The following is a 26539-nucleotide window of genomic DNA, read 5'->3' on the forward strand; positions in this document are numbered from 1 at the left end:
GGGGGGGGGTCGGCGAGGAGAGAGCAAGAAAGAGGAGGAAAATCAAATGGAGCTAAAGTGACCGAGATCGTGGAGAAAGTGTGAGAGAAGGGGACAAAGTGTTGAGAGAGAATGGAAGACAGAGACGGAGAGTGTTGAGCGGTGAGGGTAAGGCTGATTCTATTTCACTTAATGTAACCATGGCGGGCTGGGAGCCCCAGTGCTGCGCGCTCTGGGCTCTTTAATGTAAATAGCCGTCGCTGCCCCAACTCTCTGGCACATGTGAACGCGCCATAGCCGTGTTATATGACTCTGTCTAACCAAACAGCACTCACAGACACAGAAATTCCTGCTCAGGCTCTTTTCCCATCACTTGAGTGAGACAGAGGGGGCAGAGGGGGGACAAATGGAGACGGACAGAGAGACAGAATGAAAGAGAGAGATCGAGGCGGTGAGAGAGGAAACATTTCTTTGGCATGAGGCGAAATACTCTCATTACCAGAGAGAGACATACTTCTCTACGACAGAAAAAAAAGAAGAAGCAATTTATGGATGAAGAAAAGGAAGCGGAGATCTCCTGGAGTGAAAAGTTCACGATCTCTTCAGAAAATGTCCTTTGCACGGAGTTCAGTGGTCTCCGGGGGACCTGAAGTGCCATGACCTGATTGGCTGTCAGCCTGAGATCGAGGCGCCTGATTGGCTGTGGCGCATTCCACATTCTAAGACAACTTGCATTCCCATTGATGTCGCCCTATCAAATTATCCACGGCTGCTGGACATAGTTGAAATGTGCTAAATTTGTTCAATTACTTCAGCTTATGAGCTGTTTTGCTACAAAATTGGCACAAAGAAAAGTACCTTGGTGAAACATATTTTTGGCAGCACCTGCTGAATACAAGTGATTTCCATAACCTTTCCTCATTCCCTTGCTGACCATATTAAGTCACAGATAACATCCCAATATATCCGCCGCAGTGAAAAGTTCAAGTTGCCGGTTCGGGTCTGCTTCCACGTGCGCTGGTTCAGCTCTTACTAGCGTCAGTCATCGGCCTCGTCGCATGTGTCGAACCGCGACGCTGGCCTCCGGCAGCCCTCGCCCCGTTGCCACACGGGTTAAAACAATACACCACATCCTTCCATTGTGCCCACCTCGGCAACCATTTGCCCCCCCCAGAGATGTGGGCATACTGTGTGGGGGTGCCCATCCTGTCCCCGGGCGCGATGCGTGTTCACGCGTGGCCGTGCCTGTGCTGCCGGGCCAGCGGCGAAGGGAAGCGGACGTTCCAACACAAGCATGCATATAGGCGGGAATCCATTAAGCCCCATGAAAAACAAACTCAACATGTGCTGCTTCCTTTTCCTATAACGGAGAGCTTTCATCCACACTGACCCAGAGGCTAGCGGCTGGAGGGCCCGGGCCTGAGCTCACAGCTGAAAGACGAGGGCAGACCCTGAGGTCACGTCATGTAGGTGCGAGGTCAAACACGATGCCAGTGCAAATTATAACCGTTGTTGAACATTGATTGATGTGGCAGACGGGTGGACGGCGATGCATTAGTCGTCACGTTTAACTGTGGAGCAGCACATCTGCTAATGGTGGTGGGTAATGGAGACAATAGTTCATCTCTATTGTAAGTACTGTAATAATATTTATTTATAGTTATTTCATTCTCGTCATCAATTCTTTATAAAAAAAAAAGCAAAGTTAAACCATTCACTTTTATAACACACAAAACAATGCATTATTGTTGAAAGTTAAACCATTCAGTTATTGGATTTTATTGTTTTGGATACAAAATTATTTTATTTTTATTTTATTGTTTTAAGATTACATTAATAACTGATACCGTCATGTATGGAGTTAGTATTGATACAAAAGTATTTGTATTTTATTTCAATGTTTTTAATTTTTTATTAATTAACTGACACCGTCATCGAGTTAGTATTAAAAATATATACGTTATTTGTCATGTATGGAGTTGGTATTCATACAAAATTGTTTTACAAACCCATACTTGACCGTTGTGTAATTCTGCTCCCTTCATGCTTATTACGAGCAAACTGTTGTCCTCCGACCTTTTTAAAAAATAATGAAAAATGAACCACTGTTTTACACCCCACCCTTATTTCAGCCAGTTATTTCTGTTAACCGGTAACGTCAGTTAACACGGGCATGGAGTCAGTTGAAGTCGGCTTTATCCTGGTGTGATTATGCTCACCGTTTAATCCTTGAAGCAGCAGGATAACACAAGCATTATTATGTTTGCTGTGCTAATGTATGCTCTCTGGGTGAAAGTGTTTCTTGCTGGCGTTCCTCTCCGCAGCGGCGGCCAGGTTAGCGAGGCGCCACGAATCCACAAGTCTATCGACCTCCAGCATCAGTAAGTCTGCTGCTCGCTTCAAAAATTCCCAACCGATCCTCCAGTACCAAACCCTGAGACTTATGTAAAAGACCTGGCAGAGCACCAGCAGGAACGGTTTCGGGAAGACGAGGATGGATAGAGGCCAAGCCGAGAGGTAAATTAACAAATGAGCTCATGTGCTGAGGAACACGATGAGAGTGAACGGGGCAACATGTCGAAGGAAGAGAGTGTGAATGAGGGAAGCGATGTCTTCCACGGGTCCGGGGCAATGTCAGGGGGTCGAGCGAGCACCAACACTTTTCTTTGACTGGCTAACACTGAACACTCGGCCTGTCATAACTTTCACGTGAACAATGGGGCACTTGGGGCTTCGGGTTACAATCGGAGTTAACAGAAACCTTTTCATATTACATCATGACAAGAGGATGAAGAGGTTCAGTCAAACACCCTCCTCCGGGCTATGAGGAACGGAAACAAGCGGAGCCCAATAGAAACAAAATTATCTCTACCGCACACTTCCAAACACATTTTGGAAAAATGGGAAAACACTGTTTTACCCAACCCACTTATGTTAACAGCCACATCACAACAAAAGACGCTGTGCCCTAAACTCCACTGAATATTATTCACAACAGTTGCTAACTGGAGACTGTGCACACGTTTCCAAAACAGATATGGATCTCATCTATTCCACATTCTGGACTCGGGAAGATTTCGAACGTTTCCCCCAAATTTTTGTCAGTTTATGTAAAAAATGTCCAATTAATCTCATATGGATTGCATGTTACAGTATTAAGCACATTAACAAGGCATTTAAAGTATTGCTCTTTCTACAAAACACACACACACACACACACACGCACGCACACACACACACAGTGTGGTACTAGTGCTGTCTCGATGGTAATTTGAGACCGGAGGGGACTTTTCAGAGAAAAGCAGCTCAAAGCTAAGTGGGAGCAGCTGATGTTGCATCATACTTCAAACATTCTTCAAATTAACAATATGTCAAAGGCTATGGAGCGCTCTTCGGCGTGCACACACACAGACACACAGATCTGCTTTATGATAAGGAGTAACCCCAGCACCTCTACAGATAAGTCCACTCTGTGTGTCGGGCTGATATGAAGAGGGGCTCTTAAAAACGTCATGCTCTCTCACAACCTTTCTAAATGCACCATAGGACACGAGAGCAACGGGTACCAAAGAAGAAGAGAAAAAGAAGCTCTTTTTTTAATATCATTCCTAATCCACCAACTCTATTATCATAAGGTTATGTTCTGGGGGGGATTCTCACTAGCGGCGGACGTTGCAGATGTTTCTGAAACGGTCCGAGGCCAGCTGTTGGAATGTTTTCCCACCACATGAAGAAGGCAATGGCAGCGACACTATTGGCTGCCCCCAGTGGGTCACGTGACCCAGGTCATGTGACCGAAGGGGAACCTGACCGGCGGGGTTTGGCAGCTGACCGGTCGCCGCCGCGGTCATCTCAACCGGACCCGACCCACGCGGGCCCGCGGGCCACTGATCTGAGGCCAGGGGGAAGAGAGGAGGCGACTGTCAGCCACTTCAAACGCCCGGAGCCTCCCACTCGCAAGGGGATGCGCTTTCTGCAGGATACAGTATGGTGGACAGACTAAGGTCACTCACACAGATGGACACACACGCGCACACACACACACACACACACACACACACACACATGCTTCAGTGCACTCACACTGAGCGACTTACCCTCGCAGTAAGGGTATCAGTTTTAACTCTGTAACTTCCCAACCTTTTCTCCAGGCTTCTATCACTTTCTATCAGGTGCAGTCATAACAACTGTTTACCTGCGGCAGACCCAACAGGTGCTAACCGGGTAATCATCAAAGGATTGAGGTCAACTGCAGCTGATTTGTTGGAAACAAAGCTCAGCTCTAAGTAATTGGTGCCGACAGACACGTCTAAACAACTCTAATGTTGGCTGCTAATTAAGATTAAAGCCTTCTACACGCCACTGACAAGCAATATAATATGAGGGCGCAGTGTGTACGTGAGAGCGTGAGCGAGAGCGAAGGAGTGCGCAAGTGATGTAAGACGGGTAATACAAAGCATTAAGGGAACAAGTGGGACATATCTCGTGACATTACATTTTAACATCGCGACTCGGTCGTCGTAAGTCCTCTACATTTAGTCATTTCATGTAGAAAACCTACAATCACACTCCTTCCTACACTTTGTCCAGTCTCGATTATTAGGTCTGAATTTGCTAAAAGGAACGAGAGCAACATTTAGTCACATTTAAATCATGAACTCTGCTCCGAGATCTCTGCTTTACACGTTTTTTTTTTCTTTGCAAATCTTGGCCTTTTATTTTTGTAAATCACCAGCTCGTTTTACTTCTTCAGGACATTGAAAATGATTCAGATAAAACAAAAATAAAACACTCTTCAGTTGAACGGATCACGTCCAGAAAGACATTTGCACTGACGCACTTACTTTGCTTTGAGGGGTCATCAGCACTCGCCACCAAACCTACGTCTCTAAGCCATCTTTGATTGTCTGTTGAAAGAGTAACACACTGATTAAATCATATATCCGGGACGTTGGCAAAGTCATTAAGCAAACAATATTTTGAAACCAGTGTCGAGTACTTGAGGAAATCAGGTGAGGATGGTTCAGCTGTTACCCATAATGCTCTGACCTCACGCCCTCTAGTGGTCAGTCCTCTGTACAAGACAGTGACTCCAGCTTGGGGTCACTGTGGAGGGACGCGAGAAGAAAAGTCAGATCACGTTATAAAGATGAAGAGATCATGTTCTAAAACATAGGCGTTTTATGAACGACAGTGTGTGTGTGTGTGTTATCGGTGTGCAGACGGGCACAGTGTGTAGCTTCACCATCATGGAGTCACAGGACTCTGTCCCCCTCTCCTTCTCTTTCATGAGAAAACTACCCTCTCACCTCTATCAACACCATTATATTTGGTTTCATGAATAAGCCAGCGATATTGTACTAATTACATAGAACATTCTGATCACTGATCAAGTGCAAATTTGCCATCATGTAAGCAGGGATTTGAGATTTTGTTTTTGCTTAAATAATCTCAAAAATGTTTGAATTGTTGTGAATTTTGTTCTAAAAATTATAGAGAAGCAAATAATAAGATAAAAGTGAATATTTCTTAACTCTAAATCTGTCTAAATATTGTTCTATTCCTATCTATAAGCTTCATTCTGCTGCTACAACGTCCAGTTTTCCCAGTAAAGTTTGGCATACGGTGATCTAAACTCTCCAACATGTTATCGGAGTGTTGCATACTCAGAGGTGTGTCCCTGTGAATACACACTCAAATTGTTCTCTTCCCCGGACGACAACAACAACAACAAAAACAGCTGTTAGCATCTCGCGTGTAACTCTATTTCCCCCTCCTGACAGCGTCAGCGCTGCAGAGCCCTCCCCTCTTGTGCGCCACTGTGCCGTGACAGACATGACAGTTATTAATCACCTCGTCTTCCGCCTATTACTGACCGGACCCGGGATGCAAAAGGGCTGCTGGTTGGGAGCCCGGGGTCTGGGGCTAAAATTAGAGGCCGGCTCAATCAACAGCCTGATTTAGTGGTAGCATGTGTGTGTGTGTGTGTGTGTGTGTGAGTGCTGGGGCAGATCAGAAGACTGATCCCTCTGGATTTCCTGTTCCTATGGGACACTGATTCTGCTTACCGTCACTGAGGAAAGCCATTCTCCTTCTGCAGCTTTGTTTGTTTCTTTTTTGTTAATGTAAAATATGAAATGATAACCCCCCCCCCCCCACCCCGTCTGTCCTGTCCCCATTCCCCAAAATCCTCCACACCCCCCTCCATACGCATAAAACACCCCAACCACCACCCAGTCAAGCTGAGGCGACCTTTGCCCTTTTAAAAAGCTGGGTATTAGCTACCTTATCAGTGCCACGCTCCCCCTGTCACCCCATCTCTTACCCTCCACAATCTTGAATTATAAAAATAACAAAGTGAGAATTGGAGGGAGGGGGGAGGGGGAGGGGGGGGGGGGGGGGGGGGTGCAGGAGTGTGTGCTGCTTCTCGCATTGCATGTAAACCCCGTAAACCCTGCCAGCCCGGGGGTTTAGTTAGAAACAAATGCAGGTCTGATGGAGGTGCGTGTGGGTCGCTGCTGGTTTGCCTTTTAGCTTCAGCTGGCGGGGCGGGGGGCGGCGGGGGTCACGGGGCACGAAGGTGAAGCGGAAGTCAGGTTAGTTTGTGCGTATGCATGTTCTTTAAATGTGTGTAACAGTGCATTTGTGTGTGCGATACCTTTCCTACTAGATATTTGAAGTTTAATATTTCAACAGAGTCCCACTATTTGGAGGTAAAACTGAACATTTGTTATAATCTTCGATTGCACAAAACTGTGTGTGTGTGTGTGTGTGTGTGTGTGTGTGTGTGTGTGTGTGTGTGCAACTGCTTTATGGTGTGCTTGGTCAAATTTCTCTTCCAAATTAAATTTAAATCAACCTGAGAGTTTATTTCAAACCTGTCTGATTGACCAACTTCTCCTTGTTTCTCAAGAATATTGTACTCAAGTAAAAGTACTGTTACTTTAAATACATTTTACTCAAGTAAAAGTATAAGCACTTAATTATACATTATACAAATACTCTTCTCACTGGAGACACACAAGAATTAAACAAGAGAGACAAAACCATTGACAATTAAACAAAAATGTTCCACAATAAATAAAACGCGCTCAGGACACAAAGGCCACATATTACGCACAGTTTTTACGCGCGCAACTACGTTACATGGCAACCGTCTACGGTGTACTCACCTGTCTCACCTGTCTCAACGGCACCGCGAAGTCCTCCGCAATCCGCTCCCACGCATATTAGCGTGTCAGCATTTAGCACGTCTGCCAGACTCTGCCAATGTCGCTTAGCTTCTTCTCCTGGTGGCGCATTAATTCAGTCAATTATTAATAAATTAGACAGATTTTTTTTTTTTTAAACCTATGCCGAGGTACAATTATGCTAATTGTTGCCACACACCAGGTGCACTCGGCCGCTCGTGAACTCAAACATTTGCAAGGTATCATTTCCGGAATGTCACCTCTCTGGAGACGTAGCCCCGCCCCCTCCTGCGGCTGCAGACACACCTGCAGCTTCTTCTTCTCTGGTGCAGCTACAGATTCATCTCCTTCCTTCTGTTCCATTCCCTCAGTTCATCAGGACCTTTTCATGTGACTTTTGTTTTGACTTTGAAACGGATGCGACTTGAAAAATAGTATTCAGGTAAAAGTATTAAAAAATAAAAAAGAATACAAGAATAAATGTGATTCGCTACTTTCATCCCTGCCAGATATTAACTTGATGAATACAAAAATAAACACGATTGTTTCTGTTATATCTGATGAAGAAAAGTAGCTTATGACAGAGTGATAAACTACTTGGTGTTATTTCTGTGTATCAATAAATCTGTTTCGTTTATCGTTGAAAATTATGTAATAAACAAAATGAATGTGTGCATTGTGATCTAGTGGTTCAAAATGCCAGTGGTTTGATAGCTGGTGTTCTAAGTCACCTATCAAATAACGGCAACGTGGCCAAAGTATTGTTTTTTTAAATAACAAATCTACAAAAAACTACAAAAATAAGACGTACATACTTAACCTACATACTATTTAATTCAGTATTTAACAATGAATAAAAGTATATAGTATAAAGGAAAATAGTCTAAATTTCACTTGCTTCATCAAATCTGTATGTGTGTGTGCGTGTGTGTGCGTGTGTCTACGTGTGTGTAGGTGTGTGTGTGTGTGTGTGTAGGTGTGTGAATGTGTGCCGAGGTCTTTTCTGGGAGGCATGGAATCAGTGAATATAAACAGATGGATGGGGGCCAGTGAAGGTCATAAGGTGCAGGTGAACCACGCTGCCATCAGCGTTCATACCTTCTGCATTCCCTGACTTTGACCCTCCTCACAGCCCCCCTCTGACACACACACACACACACACACACACACACACACACACATCTCTCTCTGGCTTCTTTCATTCTTTTAGTCAAACGCTCATACTCCATCATCAAATCTTTTTTTAAAACAAGAGAAACATTGGTCAGAATGATCCCACTTGAGGTGTCCTACTGGCAGAGTGGTTACAGTCAGACAGACCACATCACCACAACGTCCCAGCACGGGACCTTTACTGCATGTCTTTCTCTTCCCTTATTTCCTGTCTGTGTCTCTACTGTCGCATTTAGATACATAGGGGAAAAAATCTATGAAAAATAAAGTTCCATTTTCACTTATTAATGTAACTTAAGCTAACTCACTAGTATTTACTTAATTTCAGAAAATGGGTACTTGTTGTTTTTTTACATGTTGTTGAAAGACGTTCAGGAGCTTACAGTAAAACATATTTGGTCATTGGCAGACTTTTGTTTTTTCTTTATGTAAACTTTGAAAGCTGAATACTCCATGATGATGAGATTCTTTAGTCCTGAAACGACAGAATATAAGAGTCCAATGGAGTGTGTGTTACTTATAGGGTGACATGTTTTTTAACTTGCTTTACAAGAAAAGCGGTTGATTTAGTTAATAAATTAATAAATACGTTAATAATGTCCTCCCTCTTTCAGACACAGCACACATACACTTGCTCCTTTCATTATTAAATTATGAAAGGAAGGTCGTGGAGGCTGTTGGTGGTAATGTCACTGCGCCCTCTGCCCCTTTCTCCCCTCCTCTCCTCCCCCCTTTCTCCCCCTCGCTTCTCCTATCACTGCGTCTCCTCTGGCCTTCTATGTGCCCTCTCTCCCATCCTCCCTCCTCTTCAAAGATCAGGAGGAGGAGGAGGAGAGTAAGACTGGCCTTGAGTGCCCACTCCCAAGCCACAACATGTCACGCACACACACATACACACACACACACACACACACAGTTCAACAATCTTCAAATTCTTCGACGAGCTGCATCAGACACCATTATAGTCAATTGTCAATATTTTCTAGTTTACATTCATAAATACAAAACGGAGAGTCAGTTTATGTGACAAAAAATAATTTGATGTAAATTATATTTGTCCCATTGAGATACAATATCTCTTTTACAAGACATACCTGGCAGAAAACAATAGAAATCATTTTCAAAGATAAAACATAAGCCAGAGATTGAAACCATAACTTTATCAAAAAATAAAAGACGACAGATACATTTGAATAATGCAATTAATTCTGACGTTGTGTTTGGAGTCCTGGAGATTCAGGACTCTCTCTAACAGCTCAAAAACATACATAACATCATTTCATTAGTTCACAACTTATTCATTTCTAATTGATATCATTTTTAACTGATCACATGACACATTATTGTTTTGGTTTCTCAGAGTTCTAGCTGTTTTTACAACATGAGCAAACTTGTTAATGGTCTATTTTGATTTGTTTTATTGGAGTTTTATAACAGGTTGCTCAGAAGTTGTTTGTCCTCTCTGAGGCCGAGTTAACCCCAAACATGAATAATGTCACCATGTAGGATCACATGGAGACATGGTGTCTGTGAATGACTTTTGGTTGTACCAAATAGATATATATGATCATACAAAGCCCATTTATAAATAAAACATGATATATGATAAATAAAATATTTCCTTATTTGCTGTAATAACAAAGCTTCATGGTCATTTCTGTATTTTTTCGTCAAATATGTAAACCAAATTTGTGACAAAAGAATAGTTTCTACTTTTCTGATTATAACTATTTTAAACACATACAGCGGTGAGTGTGGGACTCCAGAGTATAGAAACCAGGAATAATAACAATATACAGCAAGAATATTATAATTATCAGCTTTGAAATTAACCCTGTTTGTAAACCCCTAAAACAAAGATGCACATCTTTTCCCATCACTTCATCAATCCCACATATGAGAAATGGAAACAAAGACTCAGTTTAAAATGTTTAAGAGTTATTCGTTCCGTCATGTCTGTCGGAGTCCTACATGTTTGACACTCCAGTTGTTTGAGGATAGACATCCTCTTCACATTTGCTCTCTCGCTCTCTCTCTCCACACACACACACACACACACACACACACACAGACACACACACACACACACACACACCTTTCCGTTTCACCCTGCTCTGAACCCGTTCTCCGTCCACCGTGCAGAAAGCTTAATAAACATGTGCCCCACTACCACCAGGACCACTGGAGCTCACCCGCCCGCCTCCCTTTACATCCCGTGCATCCCCTTTCCATCATCCCCCCCCCCCCCCCACACACACACATCCAGTCCCTCTTCTACACTCAGGTTTCACCTCTCAGCTTCCTGCTGCTCCCAGTCACGCTGACACACACTCTTACACTCAACTGTCGTATGGAGCAGTGGTGGAAGAACTCTAGTCTTATTCTGTAAAAGTAGCAATACTTTTAAAACACCCAATTACAAGTAAAAATCCCTGTTATTTACATTTATTTTATTTTATTAAAAATTATACATAATGGAGATGTACGGCAGTATTAGAGGAGTTAAATCATGAAAGTTTTTATTTAAACTGTATTTGTCTTACTTACCCAGACTTTTTCAAATGTGCTGAAAACACATGAAACTATGGGAACTGGCATTGTTTTTTTGGCAATTTCCATTGCAGAATCTAGAAAAAATCTATTTTTCCTGTCTGAATATGACATTAAATAAATATGAGTATGAAGTAAGTAACTTTTTTTCTTCTTTTTTTATGCAGTGTGTGTGTGTGTGTGTGTGTGTGTGTGTATGTGTGTGTGTGGATCCACTGCACGCCTTCTGTTTCAGGGTCAACTCAATCTCAGTTAGGAGGTGAACGGAAATTCCAATTCAACAGCGAGCATTTCACATTTCATACCTGGGAGCTGAAGCTAAGTACCACTTTAAGATCACTTAGAGCTACCCGAAGGCTCAAGCTCCCCCTCCTGCAAGAAAACGTATAGATAGACGGATAGACAGATAGATAGATAGATAGATAGATAGATGGATAGACGGATAGACAGATAGACGGACGGATAGACAGACAGACAGACAGACAGATGGATGAGAAACAAAACAACTCGTGGTCATTTAAACCTCCACTGGAGAGATTCTTCTTCTCTCTCTCTATTTCTGGCGGGGGTCTCTGGATTACTTTCTGTCAGCAGTGTGACAGCTGTGTACATCTGGTTGTGTCGGGGCCTCTTACAGCTCAATCCACACGTCGTTTCGCCGGTGTCTGGGCCTCCGGACTCGCTGCCACTGCTCACCTCATTACCGAGCGAGCCACACCTCCATCTGTCCGCCTAATATCTAAATCCTACTGCAGATTAGTGGGGGAGTCGGGGCCCGGAGGAGGGAGGACAGGAGCGAGGAAGAGGCTGGGGGGAGAGGAGAAACAAGATCCTAGAGGAAGGGTTTGTGCGTGGCACATGAGGTTTTATTAATGATCTCTAGGGTGGTGTGGTGGCGGCTGCTTTTTGGAGTTAGTGGGTAGTGGTGGCGTGTTGGGGGCCCTGTACTACTGTGCTTTGTGCATATGTGCTGGTGGGGGGGAGAGCCAGACAGAACCACAGAGCGATGGCATCATGTGATCTCATCATTCCTCCATGATGATCTGAAATGTGGAAAAGAGTGAACTGCTTGGGAATCTTCCTTTCCATGCTTGTCTTCGTGTCTAAAAGAATAAGTGAATATACATACATGGATTGTCTGTGTATTGTCTATGTATCCAAAAACCTGATATAATGTTATTCCTCTGTACCAGCTGCCATATATTATATATTAATTCAATTGAATAGCTTTTCTTTTTAAATACTTTTTTTAATTAGTTATGTAGAATAAACATATAATTTTGTTATAGTTTGCCAAAAATCCTGACAGGGATGAGTTTGCCTTTTTGGACGGGTTCCGTAGCAAATGGCACCAAATTATATTTAGAGAGTTTTCTTTGAACACAGCCGTAGTTCTGAGCTGCAGCTCCGTCTGTGGGCCCCCTCACCCCACGGCCCCTCACGCAACCGCACTGTCTATAGGTGTGCAGCGCATTGTTGTGCAGGAACTATTAAAAAGACATCAGTGATCCACACTGTTGCATCATTATGAACACACACACACACACTGTAGTTTCTTCTCACACACACCGTCCTGCTACCATAGTCACAAGCAGACCACATACACGACTGAAAATTGTACCCAACAAATGCTCTGTTCTTGTTTGGGAGATGTTTGCTAAAAAAACTACATTGTCCAGCTGTTTCAGGAAATTATACATATTTTAAACCCACTTTATTTACTTTCCCTCAAAGGGGAAAAAGTGTGTTTAGAACACAGAGCTACAGACAGTGTATGGAAGATAGACTGTTGGTTTTAGTCTTTTCATAGAAGTTATGTATTGCATATTATATTGTTTAATTATTGATAATATTCTATAATAAAATATAAAATATTGCCAGGATTATCCTCTAACTGCTAACTACATACCAGAACATGCAAGGCCACACTAAAATCACTTTTACCTACACTCAAGGTTTTTGGTTGCTCGGGTCGTTTCAGTGCCTTCCACTGTGATCTGTTGATCATAATCATACTAACAAGTATGGAATTCCACCAGAAGAGGGTGTTTTAGTCCTATTTTATACTCCTGTGAGTGTTTTCACAAGAGGGCAATAATAGTAGTTCACAAAACAATTTCCCCATAAGTTCCTCTCAGTAGTAACAGGAGCAGTGGTTTGATTCTAGCACAGTTTGTGTTTTTGTGTTTTGGTAAATCTAAACAAGAATTATTAATTCAATTCCACCAATTCTGATCGTTAAATTAAGGGGATAATGTATTTTTGAATGCTTAAGCCAGAAAAATGAATGAATCGACCACAGTTTGAATCTACAGTCCTTAGTTCAGAGGGAGACGTGAACCCGGCTGGCTTGTTGTAATAACAGCAACACAATCTGAGCCAAACACTTCCTGTGAGGGTCACTCGTCCTCAGCTTGTGCTCATATCTTGACGGCAGCTTTTGCTCATATCTTGACAGCAGCTTTTGCTGATGGGCATCACTTGTTTTTTAGTCAATGATTGACCCGTTACTCACTGAAGCTTTGACAGCACAAATGACCCCAAAGCTGCCCAACGTCTACAATATCTCTGCTGTTCGGGGACTTTTTGGACGGTGACATTTTTTATCTGTTTAAGTTGTCAAAATGTGTGTCAGTTTTTAAGCTGAACCCGCATAAACAAACACCTCAGAGATGCACAAAATGTATCTTTTGTGCAGATATAAAACTGTGTGTTTGTATCATTACTGCCGTCTTATTATGTCTTCAATATTCGAAACAGCCTTTTTTTTAAATTGAATAATCGATAAAAAAAGAAATGAATGCATATTGTCCTAATACAATATGCATTTATTGACTCTCCTGTTAAATTGCAGAGTGTATCTGCATTTGACATATATTATAAGTTAAAAGGAGACAAAACAAACGATAACATTTAGAATGAATTTGATTGTAGCAGTGCAATTACAACACACCATAAATCATACAGACACACTAATAAATCAGATTTATTTTAGATAAATGAGTGGGCGAATGGAACTTTTTCAACAGAGCGTGCACATTTCTGTGAGTGTTTCTCTTTACCAGTGGAGTGTTTACCTTCTGAGCATGGCTCTTTATCGTCCAGACGGATTTTAAACCCTATCAGCCAACTCAAGAACACAATGACAAGTTAGGAATGCGTGTGGGCTGCACAGAGTCGAGTCATGAAGGAGGTAGACAAAAGAAAACCGTGAGACTCTAACATAAACATACAATATGTAGAAATGAGAATGATCTCTAACTGAGAGCAAGATTAAAAACGCTTTACTGGGGATCTTCTTGTGGAGGCGTTGCAGGTTTTCAGGATATTTGGTAACATAGCGCCACCCGGTGATCAAATTAGAAGTCCAAAAGATTTTTGTGTTACTGTTATTTAATTGTAAGTGAGTTACAAATACCAAGGAACTACAGGAAATTCACCCAAAACAGACGCATATTTAAACAAATTAATTTCATCAGTGTTTTTTAAAAGTATTAACATTATAATGGCCTTTTACTGTAATATATTTCCATTGTTGATTTAAAGTTACTGTCTATTTCTTTTTGGTGTTTTGCATCCTTGTATTACCTCTTTTCACAATCTCCTACATAAAAAACATTTGCTTTTCTTATGTTTTTAAAGGTTCATTCTTTATAAAAAGAGACGCAGATCAAAAATGCTCGTCGGCACTAAAAACCGGAAGTCTTTTGCTTCTTGACCCGCTTGTTTAGTCTGTTACTGTTGACTCAACAGTGTTGACGAAATGGCCCATGGTAGCTCGTGGGAGAGAAAAATAAACAAAACGTCTACTCAGGAAAACAGACTACATGTCCCAGCAGCGCTCGGTGGTTGAACTGTGAGGTCATGTCGCGTGGATGAAGTCACAACAAACATGGCGGCGCTCGGTACGGCACGGTGCTTATTACGGACCTACTCTCGGGTGAAAAATGTGCAAAAGAGCAGGCAAATGTTGGCGCGATGCGGCGTCAGGGCGCTTTGTAGCGGGACACAAGACAAAGGTATGTTTTAACGGGATGAATATCATTGTAGTCGCGTTATTTTCTTCACTGTAACACTGACCTTGTAGCGTGTTTCGTTAGCCTCGGTGCTGTCAGTGCGGGTGTCAAACTCGCTTAAGAAATCTGCCAATTTTACCTTCCCGTACCTATTTGACAAGCTATAGACCCTGTAGATCAATGTTTAATGTGTTGAACAAATGATTAGAGTCTGTCCGTAAATTCGGCATTATGTTAGCAAATGAAATGCGAGCAGCTTTGTAATATAATACAATATTAGGGGATCAAGTGCTAGCTTCCTACAGGGCTAGCATGTTAATTTCAACTGAGGAAGAAATGATCAAAATGATGATGAAAGTTGAGTTTTAATCCCAAGAGACGTTGCTTAGTGTACACATCGCATCTCGTACTGGAGAGGGGAGCTGTATTCGTTTTCAAAGGTCTTAATAATGAGTTTTAGATATAGTTCATGTCGATATGTAGACTCCTCACTTTTCAGTCAAAAATGGCATTATTTGTTAAGAGTCTGTTCTGTCTTCTTTTACTACAAGCTACAATGAACATTTGTTAGAACTCCTCATCGATGCATTCCACTTGTGTGTTGTGGCTTTAACAGCCAGCAATGTAAACCAATATGAAATTGTCTAGAAACCTTTGACATGCATCGTCCTGTAGTTTGTGCACGCGATTGACGTGTGCATCTTGTTTCTCCAGCTCTCTCAGACAATGCAAAACCCCAGTTCACAGATCCAGCTGTGCAGGACGTCCTCACCGGGATCACCGGCCTGGACCTGCAGAAAGTGTTCCGACCCATTAAAGAGGAGCTGAACCCGCCCACATATAAACTCATGACTGACGAGCAACTGGAGCAGGTGCTCCTTTTTAAATAAACCATGAAAGCCCATCTCAATCAGGCACTCACAAGTCACGGTAACACATGTTTCATCTAACCCCTTGTGTGTGTGTTTGCAGGCGGTCGAGTTAGCCACAGAGCAGGCGAAGAAGTTGCTGCAGATGCCCCCCGTCCTGCCGGAGAGGAAGCCCATCAACGATGTGCTGTCGGAGGACAAGATCCTGGATGACATGGACACAGCCAAATACGTCTTCACAGACATCACCTACAACATCCCACACAGGGTACGCACATTGTGTTGAAATACGTACTCCGTTAAGGGACTCTGGACCAGAACATTTCTCAAATGTATCCTTACATACTTTATTCCCCCCACCCCCCCAGGAGAGGTTCATTGTCGTACGGGAACCCAACGGGGCCCTTAGGAAGGCAACGTGGGAGGAGAGAGACCGGCTCATTCAGGTCTACTTCCCCAAGGATGGACGCAAACTCACAGCGCCGCTCATCTTCAAGGAGGAGAACATCAAGGTGGGAAGTGTCATGATACTTAGGCTATTTATTTGCATCCAGTTAAACTTAGCAGATCTGAGCAGAGCTGTTTTTCCAGATCTTTCTGTAGCTGTCTTTCTACCACTTTCAATTCATTCTTCGGGCCTTTTTTTTTTTTTTTCACGGCTCGTATTTTGACTCGTCATAGCTGAAAAAGCTCAGGTGTTTCTAATAACACTAACGAAGTCTCTGGTCCGTTCAAATGTTCCAGTGCGTTGTGACAGCGAGCCGGCCGGCACAATACTCTGAAACTGAAGCAGCCAAATGTAATTCAGCCGTTGTTGATGTTATTCGTAACACCTGTGCATTTCCTACTGTGACATGTACAAATGTCTGTTGGTAAAAAACAAAAAGCCTGCTTATTGTTTGCAAACAGACTTTTGTGAGTTTTCTGCCGTGAACACACAGCACAGTCTGTGTAGTACTGAATGATTTGACATCACAATTCTCAACAAAACGATTGAACCAGTGTATAATGTGTGTATCGTACAGGTGTCAGTGTCACTGTGTGTACCATTATATGTTTTATTTATATTCAGTAAGAGTGGAGTTTAGGCTGCACAAGCATGGCAGACAAACGCCTGGTTAAGAGACATACACACCATAGTATTCCGGTTCGTAGTCGTCCATCTAGCAGCTTTCGGTTTCTCTGAACTGGTGTAAGAGCTGTTGCAGGATTGTGAGTTCTGTGAACACCGATACGGTCCTGAGAAGAGCAGCTAATCAGGCGGAATGAGTGGGGACACCTGTGTGGGTGTCCAGTGAGTGTCTGGAGGCTTTAATCCTCACATTCTCCCTCTCTGTTAAGATGGTGTTTTCCCAGGACCGCCACGAGGACGTGTTGGACCTGTGTCTGGTCCAATTTGAACCAGACTCCTCAGACTACATCAGGGTAAGATGACATTGATTTTTCCCACTGTTATTTTGACCTGCGCTGGACTCTGTAGACTGCATGTAGCTCGTTACACCGTGAAATCTCCACAGTCGGTCCTGTATTTTCTTTGGGTCACTTCATACGGAGTGTAAAATGGGAGTTCATGAATTTGATGTAAGGAGCATTGTGCTGAGTATCTACAACGTCCAGTGGATTTAGGATCACGTCCCACTCGATGTGTCTAGGTACATGCGGCCACCTATGAGGACCTGGACAAGCACGGCAAATATGAGCTGCTGCGCTCCACCAGACACTTTGGAGGCCTGGCCTGGCACCTGCTCAGCGCTCGCAGGGTGGACGGGCTCATAGTGGACATGCTGAAGAGAGAGCTGTGAGTTTGTGTTTGTGTGTGTGTGTGTGTGTGAGTGTGTGAGTGTGTGTGAGTGTGAGTGTGTGTGTGTGTGTGAGTGAGTGAGTGAGTGAGTGAGAGAGAGATGCGTGCATGGTTAATAAGGTATGAGAAGCTGTTTTTGCAACCAATGTTGAGGCTTGAACATCTACCTTTTTATTGGTCAACCCAGCCAGTGTAAAGCTGATACCTAAGCCTTTAGTGTGTGTGTCTAGCCTCCAGGATGCAGTGAGCCTTGTGTCTCTGTTCCACGCGGTCCACCCCCACAGCGAGTCGGCCCAGGAAGCCGCCGGCCAGCAGGCCGCCGGCGCCGACCTGCTGAAGGTGAGAACAACTCGACTTTAGCTTGAAATATCTGCTGACGTAGCGCCGTTTTTTACACTTCTATTCACTTTGCTGTGTGTATATTATCTATAGAAATTGTCCGGGTCGTATAAATCGTGTCCCCCCCGGGCATTGGGAGTAAATCAGGAGTCAGGGTAGCTCTTTTGAGAGGTCAAGTGAGGGCCTCTTCTAAAGTTTCCTACGTGAGGGTTTTGGGTTTGTCTACAGCGTGGGAACTGCGGGGCCAAGCCCAGGACACATCAGGTCTTATTAGTGCTCACAGCCCCTGGGCCTAGAGGCAGTGGGGGGGGGGCATTAAGAATGACAGCCATTTAATGTGAACGGTTAGCGGCAGGAGACACGCTTGTGTCTTTCTGTTAACACGCAAGGCCTCTGTTAGTCATGCATGATCGTGGAGCACAGAGCTGTGTTTTTATTAGTCTGCCACTAAAATAATTAATTTTTGCAAACCTCCAAAGTTTCTATGGTGACCTTTCTCCCCGTGTCCTCTGCAGATCTATGCCCAGAAGGAGTCCCAGCGGTCGGGCTACATCGAGCTGGCCCTGCAGGCGTACAAGCAGCTGGCTGCTAAGAGCTCTGCTGAATGACCGACCCACTGCTAAATAGGAATATACACGTTTATCCACAATGAGGAATGGTTCACATCGCCACAGGAATGGACAGAATATTGCCTCCCACTAATACATGTGCTCCTTGACTGAGCTATTCACTTCTCATCCATGATGCAAGAAGTTAGTCATTTCTCCATAGAGGGGAAACAAACCTCGTATCGTCTCTACGTGTGTTTCATTTGGAGCTCCGAGTCAAATGATGTACATACCAAAATAAAGATCTTTGTACTTGTAACGCGTTGGAGTAAAATGACTTCCTGGATAACACAGAAGACTTGATTGAAGCTTTTAATTTTTTCCCACAGTACCACCCATCCTTTAAGACACACACACATGTAAGGCACTTATAACAGAAACACTGTTTTCACTGAAGTTCATCCGACAAACTAAAAGCAGCGGTCTGTGTTCATACGAGCTTTGAGAAGTTAACGTATGAAAATATTACAACAAAGAGGTATTTAAGACATTACATGTAACCGAATAGGGGGAATTTGTCCAAATCACAGGCTTGTGCAACATTTTTTATTGCATACTATTTATAAAAAGGCAGCCTTGTATCAGCAGGAATGTCAAAAAAAAAAAATATTCAAACTCTTCAATAACACCCTGATCAACAGCGGTGTCTCACTGTGAGGTATGAGGTACTGAGAGTGTATTACTAGTGAACATTAACAATCTGGTGAAGCATATATCTGTAGTGTAAAAAATAAAAGGTCCCCAACAGGCTGAGCAGGATATGTTGACTGGCTGCAATGTATCCCATATTTCCCAACACACACACACCTTGTTTTGTCTTATTCCCATTTAAGTGTAAACACAGCCTGGACACTTCCCAATGGTTAATTAAGGCTGTGGCTTCATTTCTGCATTCATAAAAGTGTAATTTTGGAACAATTTATTCCTACAACCGAGAAAGCAAATGCTTGTCAATTAAACTGAAATGCATTTTCGTCTCACCGCTTATCGTCTTAGGAAACCCTTTGAGTTCTTTGGTCACTGAAAAAAAACAGAACTGTGTGGCTCGTGAAAAAAGGTTCTTCTTCCTATTCACTCAAGCAATCATCATCCAGGTTAACATCTGAGGTGTCGATGTCTTCCAGGTCAAAATTGTCCAGATCCAGATCATCCAGGATCTACAGGGAACAAAATGCGTTGCATTTAGGGAAAGAGGAAGTTCATGGCTCCATAATATTATATTTTATTCCATAGTCGTGCCAATATTTTTGCCATATGATTAAAAACAGACATTCACCTCATCTATCTCTGCGTCGAGGTCCTCTGCAGGTTCCTTAGGACCCGCCTCCTCTTCGGGGGATAAAACCTCTGGCTTTAGAACCACTGCAGGTTCCAGGTTCTCCTCCGGCTCTACTGGGAGTGTTGTGGTTTGCTCTGCTTGTTTCGGTTCCTGCGCCGGGACCGGCTTCAGCAGTGGCATCGTGTCTCGGAGTGGGTCCAGCAGCGGATCGAGGGCCAGATATGGAAGAGTTTGGCTTTGAACAGGATCGTCCAGCGGCAGACTGTCCGTGCTTTCGAAGGAGATGAGCTCCTCCACTGCTACAGGTAGCGCCGCTGGTGCTTCTGAGGAGATGGCACCTGCTTCCTGTTCTTCATAAACAGGCATTCCTTCAGGTGCTATAGATTCTGTTACATCGGTATCAACTATCAGACCAGTGCTGACCGGGACACACTCTGTTGATATGGTTTCACTTGGTGTCTCCTCCGTTGCCGTGATGGTTTCTGACATTGTCTCGATTAGATGTGTTTCGGACTCACAGGCAGCAGGATCAGTCGCTGGAGAAATCTCCTGAACATCTGTCTCAACTGATGGTCGGACATCTTCCACGGGACTGGATCGTACCATCTCGGGCTCTGCGGGGGGAATCTCTGTGGTGGACTCCAAAACGTCGTCTTCTACAGAGATTAAAGCCTCCCCTGACTCAACGAAGGTGTCGTCCTCTGAAGACGCCGACTCTGCTTCCTCTGGTTCAACATGCTCTTCCGTTGCTGCGACAGGCAGAGGGGCGGCTGCTGCCGGGATGGCTTCTTCTTCTTCTGTTGCTGGAACGGGATCAACGATCTCCTGTTTTAGAAGAATGGGTTCCTCCACCATTGCCGTTTCTGCAGGTGCAGCCTCCGTCACCGCTGCCACCATGACGGTTTCATTCATGCTCTCCACCTCTCCCTGTAGAACAAGCAGACATACAAACTCTCTTTTAAAAGGATCGGTTCACCTTTAAAAAAGTACAAATATCAATACATGATTGTAAAAATGTGGACCTATTCTTTAAGAGACCACTGTCTGTATTGGGTTCAGATATTATACATTTAGATATTTTGGTCACAGGTTCAGCTAAAGGAGCGCCATCTTGGTGTGACAGGTACAGGTCCTCACCTCTGGCTCTGTGAGCTCTCCTTTAGACTCAAAACCTGCAGATTCCTCCAGAACATTACGGTCCTCGTTTGGCTGAAGAACAGAGAGAAGTCATCTCAAACACGATGCTCAAAGTATGAAGAGTAAAATCAGATGATGAAATAACAAGAGAACAAAAAACTGCAACATTTTACAACTTGTGCAGCAATGAACTAAGTGCCTGGTCTAGAATAGAGTCACTAAAGCATAGCTCCTCTGGCTTCCACTGACCATGACGAGTGGGTATTCTGCAGCAGGCCTGACCCCGACATGAGTCTCCTTCAGGTACCCCTCAGCCAGCAGGGCTTGCTGGAGGCCCGGGAACAGGTTGCTGTACTGGGAGGGGTCAGCCAGAGCGTCTGCCGCCTTCTGGTTGACCTTGGACAGACTCTCCTTCCACAGCTTCACCACCCTGGAAGAAGGGAAGCGTATACAGCTCACCAACGATGCAATGTGTAAATATACACGCAGATATAGATATTACCATTATCAAAAACATTTAGTATTTGCATCTACAGATTTTGATTTGGAGTAAATTTCTTGTCCTCTGGGAAACAAGAAATTGTATTTATTTCAAATTACAGGCAGAATAGTAGAGTGTATGCAAAGTTTCTGCAGGTCACGTATGAATATAAGATTGATGCCCACAGACACAGCCAGGACACTGGAGTACAACACTCTGTGCACTCAATGGAAACAACTGTACCTCGACACATGGCTGGGCAGATATGTCCTTGCCAGAAATGCAGCCTCTGGCAACCGACCTGTGTCGATGAGAAGGTCCAGACACTTGTCCAACCTGGGCAAATGCAGAAATGAATAATAAAATAAACTAACTTGAGTTAGTTGATTGAAATCTGGATTCAAACTCAGCTCCCCTCCCTCCTCTCACCTTCCCTGCAGGAAGTAGGTGAGAAAGGCCACGTTGGTCTTCCCGTCCCTCTCCGCCCCCTCGGCCAACTTGCCCACCATGTTGGCGTTGCCCGAGGCGGTGGCCAACAGCAGTAATCCCCCATAATCCTGAGCCTGGTGCAGGCACTCCTGAGCCAAGCTGAACTGGCACTTTGTGGTCGCGAGCTCTGCCAGCTGCTTCCACTTGTGCTCTGACTGGATCCCCCGCAGGCCAAGGTGCCAAAGAGACAGGAGGGAGAGAGGATTATCACAGGAGAAGCATGAACCTCGACAACAACACACTGTGAAGCAGTCACTATGTCTGGGTGGCCGCGGTTGCGACTCACCCTGTAAGACTGCTTGAGTAAAAATGATTCTTCATACATTATCCTGCATATGACACAGCTGCTACTCAAAGAAAATCATTTAAAACAACAAATCTGATTGTGTGCCGTCTTTTTTAGCCTTTCAACGCATTCATTACTTTGGTTTCTCACTTAACTATTTAAATTCAAGCTTGAGTACGTTCACACAATAAAAATAACAAAATAAACGACACCCAAAGCCGACAATATGCATACGACATACTGCTAGACCTTAGAGTGTGCTGCTGATGCACTCTATTCTCCCACAATGCAATGCAAAAATGAAATGGAAGAGCTGCTCTCAGCTGAAAACAAATTGTGGACTGTGGTAGAACCACTAAAAAAAAACATGTGTATTAAACCATTAAAATTGTTTTTATCTTCCTGAAATGACAATAGGTTTCCAAAGTCGCAGTTCGATTGACGACGTCACACATCGTTTCTTGTTAGTATGAAAATGGTGAAGGATAGTTTTGTACACTATCACGATTAGTGTGCATGGAGTTAGTGTGTGTTACAGATGTGGGACAGGCTCCGTGTTGTTTTCGTGTGGGCTCTGACCTCTGCCTCCAGGGCCAGTTGGTGCGCCATCTTGAGCTCCCCCAGATGCAGGGCCAGTTCAAACCTGTGCTCCGGGTCGGTGGACACGGCCAGGGCCTGCTGTCTGAAGCCCTGCACGGCACACAAAAAAACCACAGTCGACAGTTGTGAATATTCTGTTCCAAGCATTCTGCTCTGTCCGACAGCTGCCAACAGTGGAAGATTAGGTATGTGAATGTGAAAAAGTAGCACACAAGAATTCTGCCCGGAAGGTTTTACTCCATCTGGCTGCCTGATGTTCTGAAAATGATGCATTCCATATCGAAATAAATCTCATACATTTATAATCAGCAGCACCGAGCTGCACGAATGCTGGTGGATGAACGTACCTGTTTCTCCAAAAAGTTGGCCACCCTGGTCCTCTGCTCCTTGGGGATCGTGGGTAGGACCTTGTCGGCCGTGCTGAAGTCCCTCCTCATGACAGCCGTCTGGTACTCCAGCACCGACAGCAGCAGCGCGTAGCTGATGACGTTCAGCTCCTTGTCTCCGAGGTAGAGCCGGTCGTCCTTGGGGATGTAGCCCAGCAGATACATGGTCCTGCACAGGAGAAAGACCCGATTCAAGGCACTCCTTGGTCATGGCCCCGACGCTGATGATGGGGTACACATCTTTGTAATTGTATATAATTGTATATATACATGCATTGTACCTGTCCAGGTGAGCGATGGTAATGAGCTCTCCTCCCACATAGTAGTTCAGTCTGTTCAGAGAGCTGGTGTAGATGAAGCAGTCTCCCACCCAAACCCCTGTCTTCACCACCCCCGGGACCTCCCCCAGCACCTGGTCGCCAGGAATAAAACAAGAAAGAATCAAATAGTCATTGGAAATAATTGCTAGAACTTCATTCAAAAAAAACATACATTCCTCAGCAGATTATCTGCATCTTCCAGGATGACATTTCAAACGTTTTTCTTATGTTAGTGTGAATTCCATTATGTGTTTCTGGAGATTACGCTCGGCCTGTTCGTTTAGGAAAACACGCTTTTCTCTGACCTCGAAGGCGCCCTCGATCCCATCCTCTGTTATCTCCTCCTTGGACTCCTGGGCCGCTGCCACTCTCTCTGGTAGGTAGCGCAGCACAAAGAAGGACTCGTCTGTACCGATACACACCAGCTCCCCAGAGTCAGACCAGAAGATCTAAAGACAGCAGGACCACGTGTTGTTATAATAAGGGCAACAGACGGACGGACGGACCGCTGGAGATGCACAGCAAGAGCCAGAACGGCGTGACGCACGTGTTTAGGCTGGATCTCGATACGGCGGATCAGTTCAGAACTCTCCCAGTCGTAGAAGGCCAGGCCGCTGTTTGACCTCACGCCCAGTAAGAAGCCACCAAAGATACCTGTGGGACAGCAGGACACCAGGCATTAGACATAGACACACACACACACATACATATTGTGTACACACAAAATGAATGAATAGGAAATAAAGCTCACCTTCAGCCCCGAAGTCAGGTTTAAAAGCATTCTTCTCTTTGAAGTTCTTGAATATTTTGATCCTACTGCTGCCCTCCCTTATGGCATACCTATGAAAACAATGTACACATATATATAAATATACACCTATATATAACACAATGTACACACTTTATTATAATGTGCCTCACCACATCAGTCGGTGAAGTTAATTACTCTTATTACACATCATTTACAGCTCTTACTAGCTGAAGGAATAGTTTTGACATCTTGGGAAATGTACTTTCATAAATATACTAAATAGATGCTGAACTCATGTCCGTTCACTAAATATGAAGCTAAAGCAAAGAGATGGTTAGCCTAGCTTAGCATACTGTAAAGACTGAAGCAAGGGGAAACGGCTAAAGCGAACTCTGTCCAAAATTGAAAAGAAAATCTTCATGCTGAGCTAATAATGTCAATCTCGTCATCTTACTCCGACGTGTATTTCCCTAAATGCCGAGCTGTTCCTTTCAGGACTTACTGAGAGGAGTCGTGGGCCCAGACGAACTCTTGAGCCGAGCCGAAGCTCTTGTTCCTCAGGGCCATGGCGGTGTAGATGATGTACTCTCCGTCTCCACACACCACGACGAATCTACAGAAAAACACAAACACACATTCACATCCAGATATAACTTTATATTTTGAAACTTCTTCTCTCCCCAAAAGAATCCGGTAGGCACCACTTCTCTTTCTTCTTCTACCTGCACTCACATGTGACCTGGATAGTTACACTTAAATGTGTCCTCCCTCCAAATCATATAAGAAATATGAACCCCTCTTTAAAAAGATCAAACCAGGACTGACATTATCAACTGTGTAAAAAACAAAGTCCATAATCTGCTCTATGATGCTCATAACTATCTGATCTGTCAAATAAAAGCCTTCACACTTGATGAATGAACTTCCACGTGAAGAGGATGCTCTATTGGGGGATAAACTTTCAAATTAAACTTAAAAAGTCTAGATGTGATGGAGCACATTTCGGTGAGGGCAAAGGGAAAGGATCCCCCGCGGCCCGGCGTCTCACCTCCCGTTGGGGCTGTGTTGGATGGTCTGGGGGAAGATCTCACAGCTGCCCATGTCCTTGACGCCCAGCTGCAGCCTCTCTCCGTCCCTGATCTCGGCGTCTCCCATGGCCTTCAGGTTGGCCTGCTGCACCTCGGAGTGGCGAGCCCACATGACCTTCCCACTGGCGTCCATGGACATGGCCGGCTCCTCCCGACCCAGCTGAGACGGAGAGGAAACACACGGGAGAGGGGGGGGTTGAGGTGTTAAGGAGCGGCGACATTTCAATATTACAGGTCAAGAAATATTCCTTCCGCTCACACAATGCAATCACACAATGCAATATAATCTACTCCGACTGAAGGTGTTTTATATGAGCGCCCTGAGGATAGAGAGGTTGTGTCCTCTGTTTTCTCTGGGGGTGTTAATAACCAGAGGTTGTTTATGGTTTAAAATTGAACGTCAGCGTTCCATTCTTTTGTTTAGAAGAGATTATTGACATTATTTCCTAAATTGTGGTTTCTCGCTGCTGACCTCAAGGCCCCATTGACAGAAGAGAGACTTCCACGAGCACAATGATTGGACCTCATTCAGAGGCTGAAAGCAGCTGAAGGAAAAACTGTGCAAACTAAATGATGACTGCTCTGGTAACCAAGACCATGACACTTGACCTACATATCCGTTAGAATTCATCATTTCAGACATCTGCGTGAGGAATTAGGGAAAACAGTGTAGTAGTGCTTAAGGGGAGTCACTAAATGCTCCGGTTATTTTAGGCTAATTTGCTTTAATTTCATATCTTTTTTCCGACTAGTGGAAAGAAAATATCCAAAATACACATTTATGTGTTTTGTCTATTTGCATCAGTAGATTTCTCCTAAATGTTACATTATATAATGCCTAATTTGCATATTTAAACAGAAAAAAAACCCAATTAATGTGATAGTAACAGGAACAGTAATCAACTGGGGAGGTTTCATTTGTACCCCTTTTACCTGGGGTGTCTCTCCCCTTAAGATGAAAATGTGAGACTTTGAAACATCCACAGCCTTCTGGGAGAGAATACCTTGATGATGATGCTGCCTTCGTCGTAGCCCAGAGCCACACTGTTGGAGCCAGGCTGGCTGCTTATACACCACACCCTCTCCATGCCGTAGTTGAGCGTGTTCTCCAGCCGGTAGGTGTTGGAGTGCCACACTCGAACGGTGCCTAAGGAAAACAACAAAGAGGTCACAATTGAACGGAGATGCTGCGGTGAT

At 44.1% G+C, this 26539-nt stretch overlaps 2 protein-coding genes across 2 annotated transcripts in view; one reads left to right on the forward strand and one right to left on the reverse strand.

The window, feature by feature from the left end:
- Positions 1-14784: 14784 nt before the first annotated feature.
- mrps22 (mitochondrial ribosomal protein S22) lies at positions 14785-18784 on the forward strand. The gene is made up of 8 exons (XM_031861157.1): positions 14785-14911; positions 15623-15780; positions 15881-16045; positions 16146-16289; positions 17119-17202; positions 17430-17575; positions 17809-17917; positions 18433-18784. The coding sequence occupies exons 1-8, from the start codon at positions 14785-14787 to the stop codon at positions 18523-18525; spliced, it is 1026 nt and encodes a 341-aa protein (XP_031717017.1). The 3' UTR covers positions 18526-18784.
- A 39-nt stretch (positions 18785-18823) lies between these two features.
- The window catches only part of LOC116390979 (coatomer subunit beta'), a 10921-nt gene continuing 3205 nt past the window's right edge, over positions 18824-26539 (reverse strand). Inside the window, exons 7-21 of the mRNA XM_031861159.1 lie at positions 26347-26529; positions 25303-25502; positions 24757-24867; positions 24255-24343; positions 24051-24157; positions 23809-23952; positions 23465-23595; positions 23145-23352; positions 22777-22887; positions 21852-22066; positions 21666-21758; positions 21191-21371; positions 20942-21013; positions 19802-20731; positions 18824-19682 (exon numbers count right to left, since the gene is read on the reverse strand). Of these exons, the coding sequence (XP_031717019.1) occupies positions 19593-19682; positions 19802-20731; positions 20942-21013; positions 21191-21371; positions 21666-21758; positions 21852-22066; positions 22777-22887; positions 23145-23352; positions 23465-23595; positions 23809-23952; positions 24051-24157; positions 24255-24343; positions 24757-24867; positions 25303-25502; positions 26347-26529 (2865 nt within the window). The 3' untranslated portion in view covers positions 18824-19592. The remainder of the gene's footprint in view (positions 19683-19801; positions 20732-20941; positions 21014-21190; positions 21372-21665; positions 21759-21851; positions 22067-22776; positions 22888-23144; positions 23353-23464; positions 23596-23808; positions 23953-24050; positions 24158-24254; positions 24344-24756; positions 24868-25302; positions 25503-26346; positions 26530-26539) is intronic.

Source organism: Anarrhichthys ocellatus, unplaced genomic scaffold (genome assembly GCF_004355925.1).
Source record: "Anarrhichthys ocellatus isolate YVR2014 unplaced genomic scaffold, GSC_Weel_1.0 scaffold24, whole genome shotgun sequence".
Taxonomy (NCBI): domain Eukaryota; kingdom Metazoa; phylum Chordata; class Actinopteri; order Perciformes; family Anarhichadidae; genus Anarrhichthys; species Anarrhichthys ocellatus.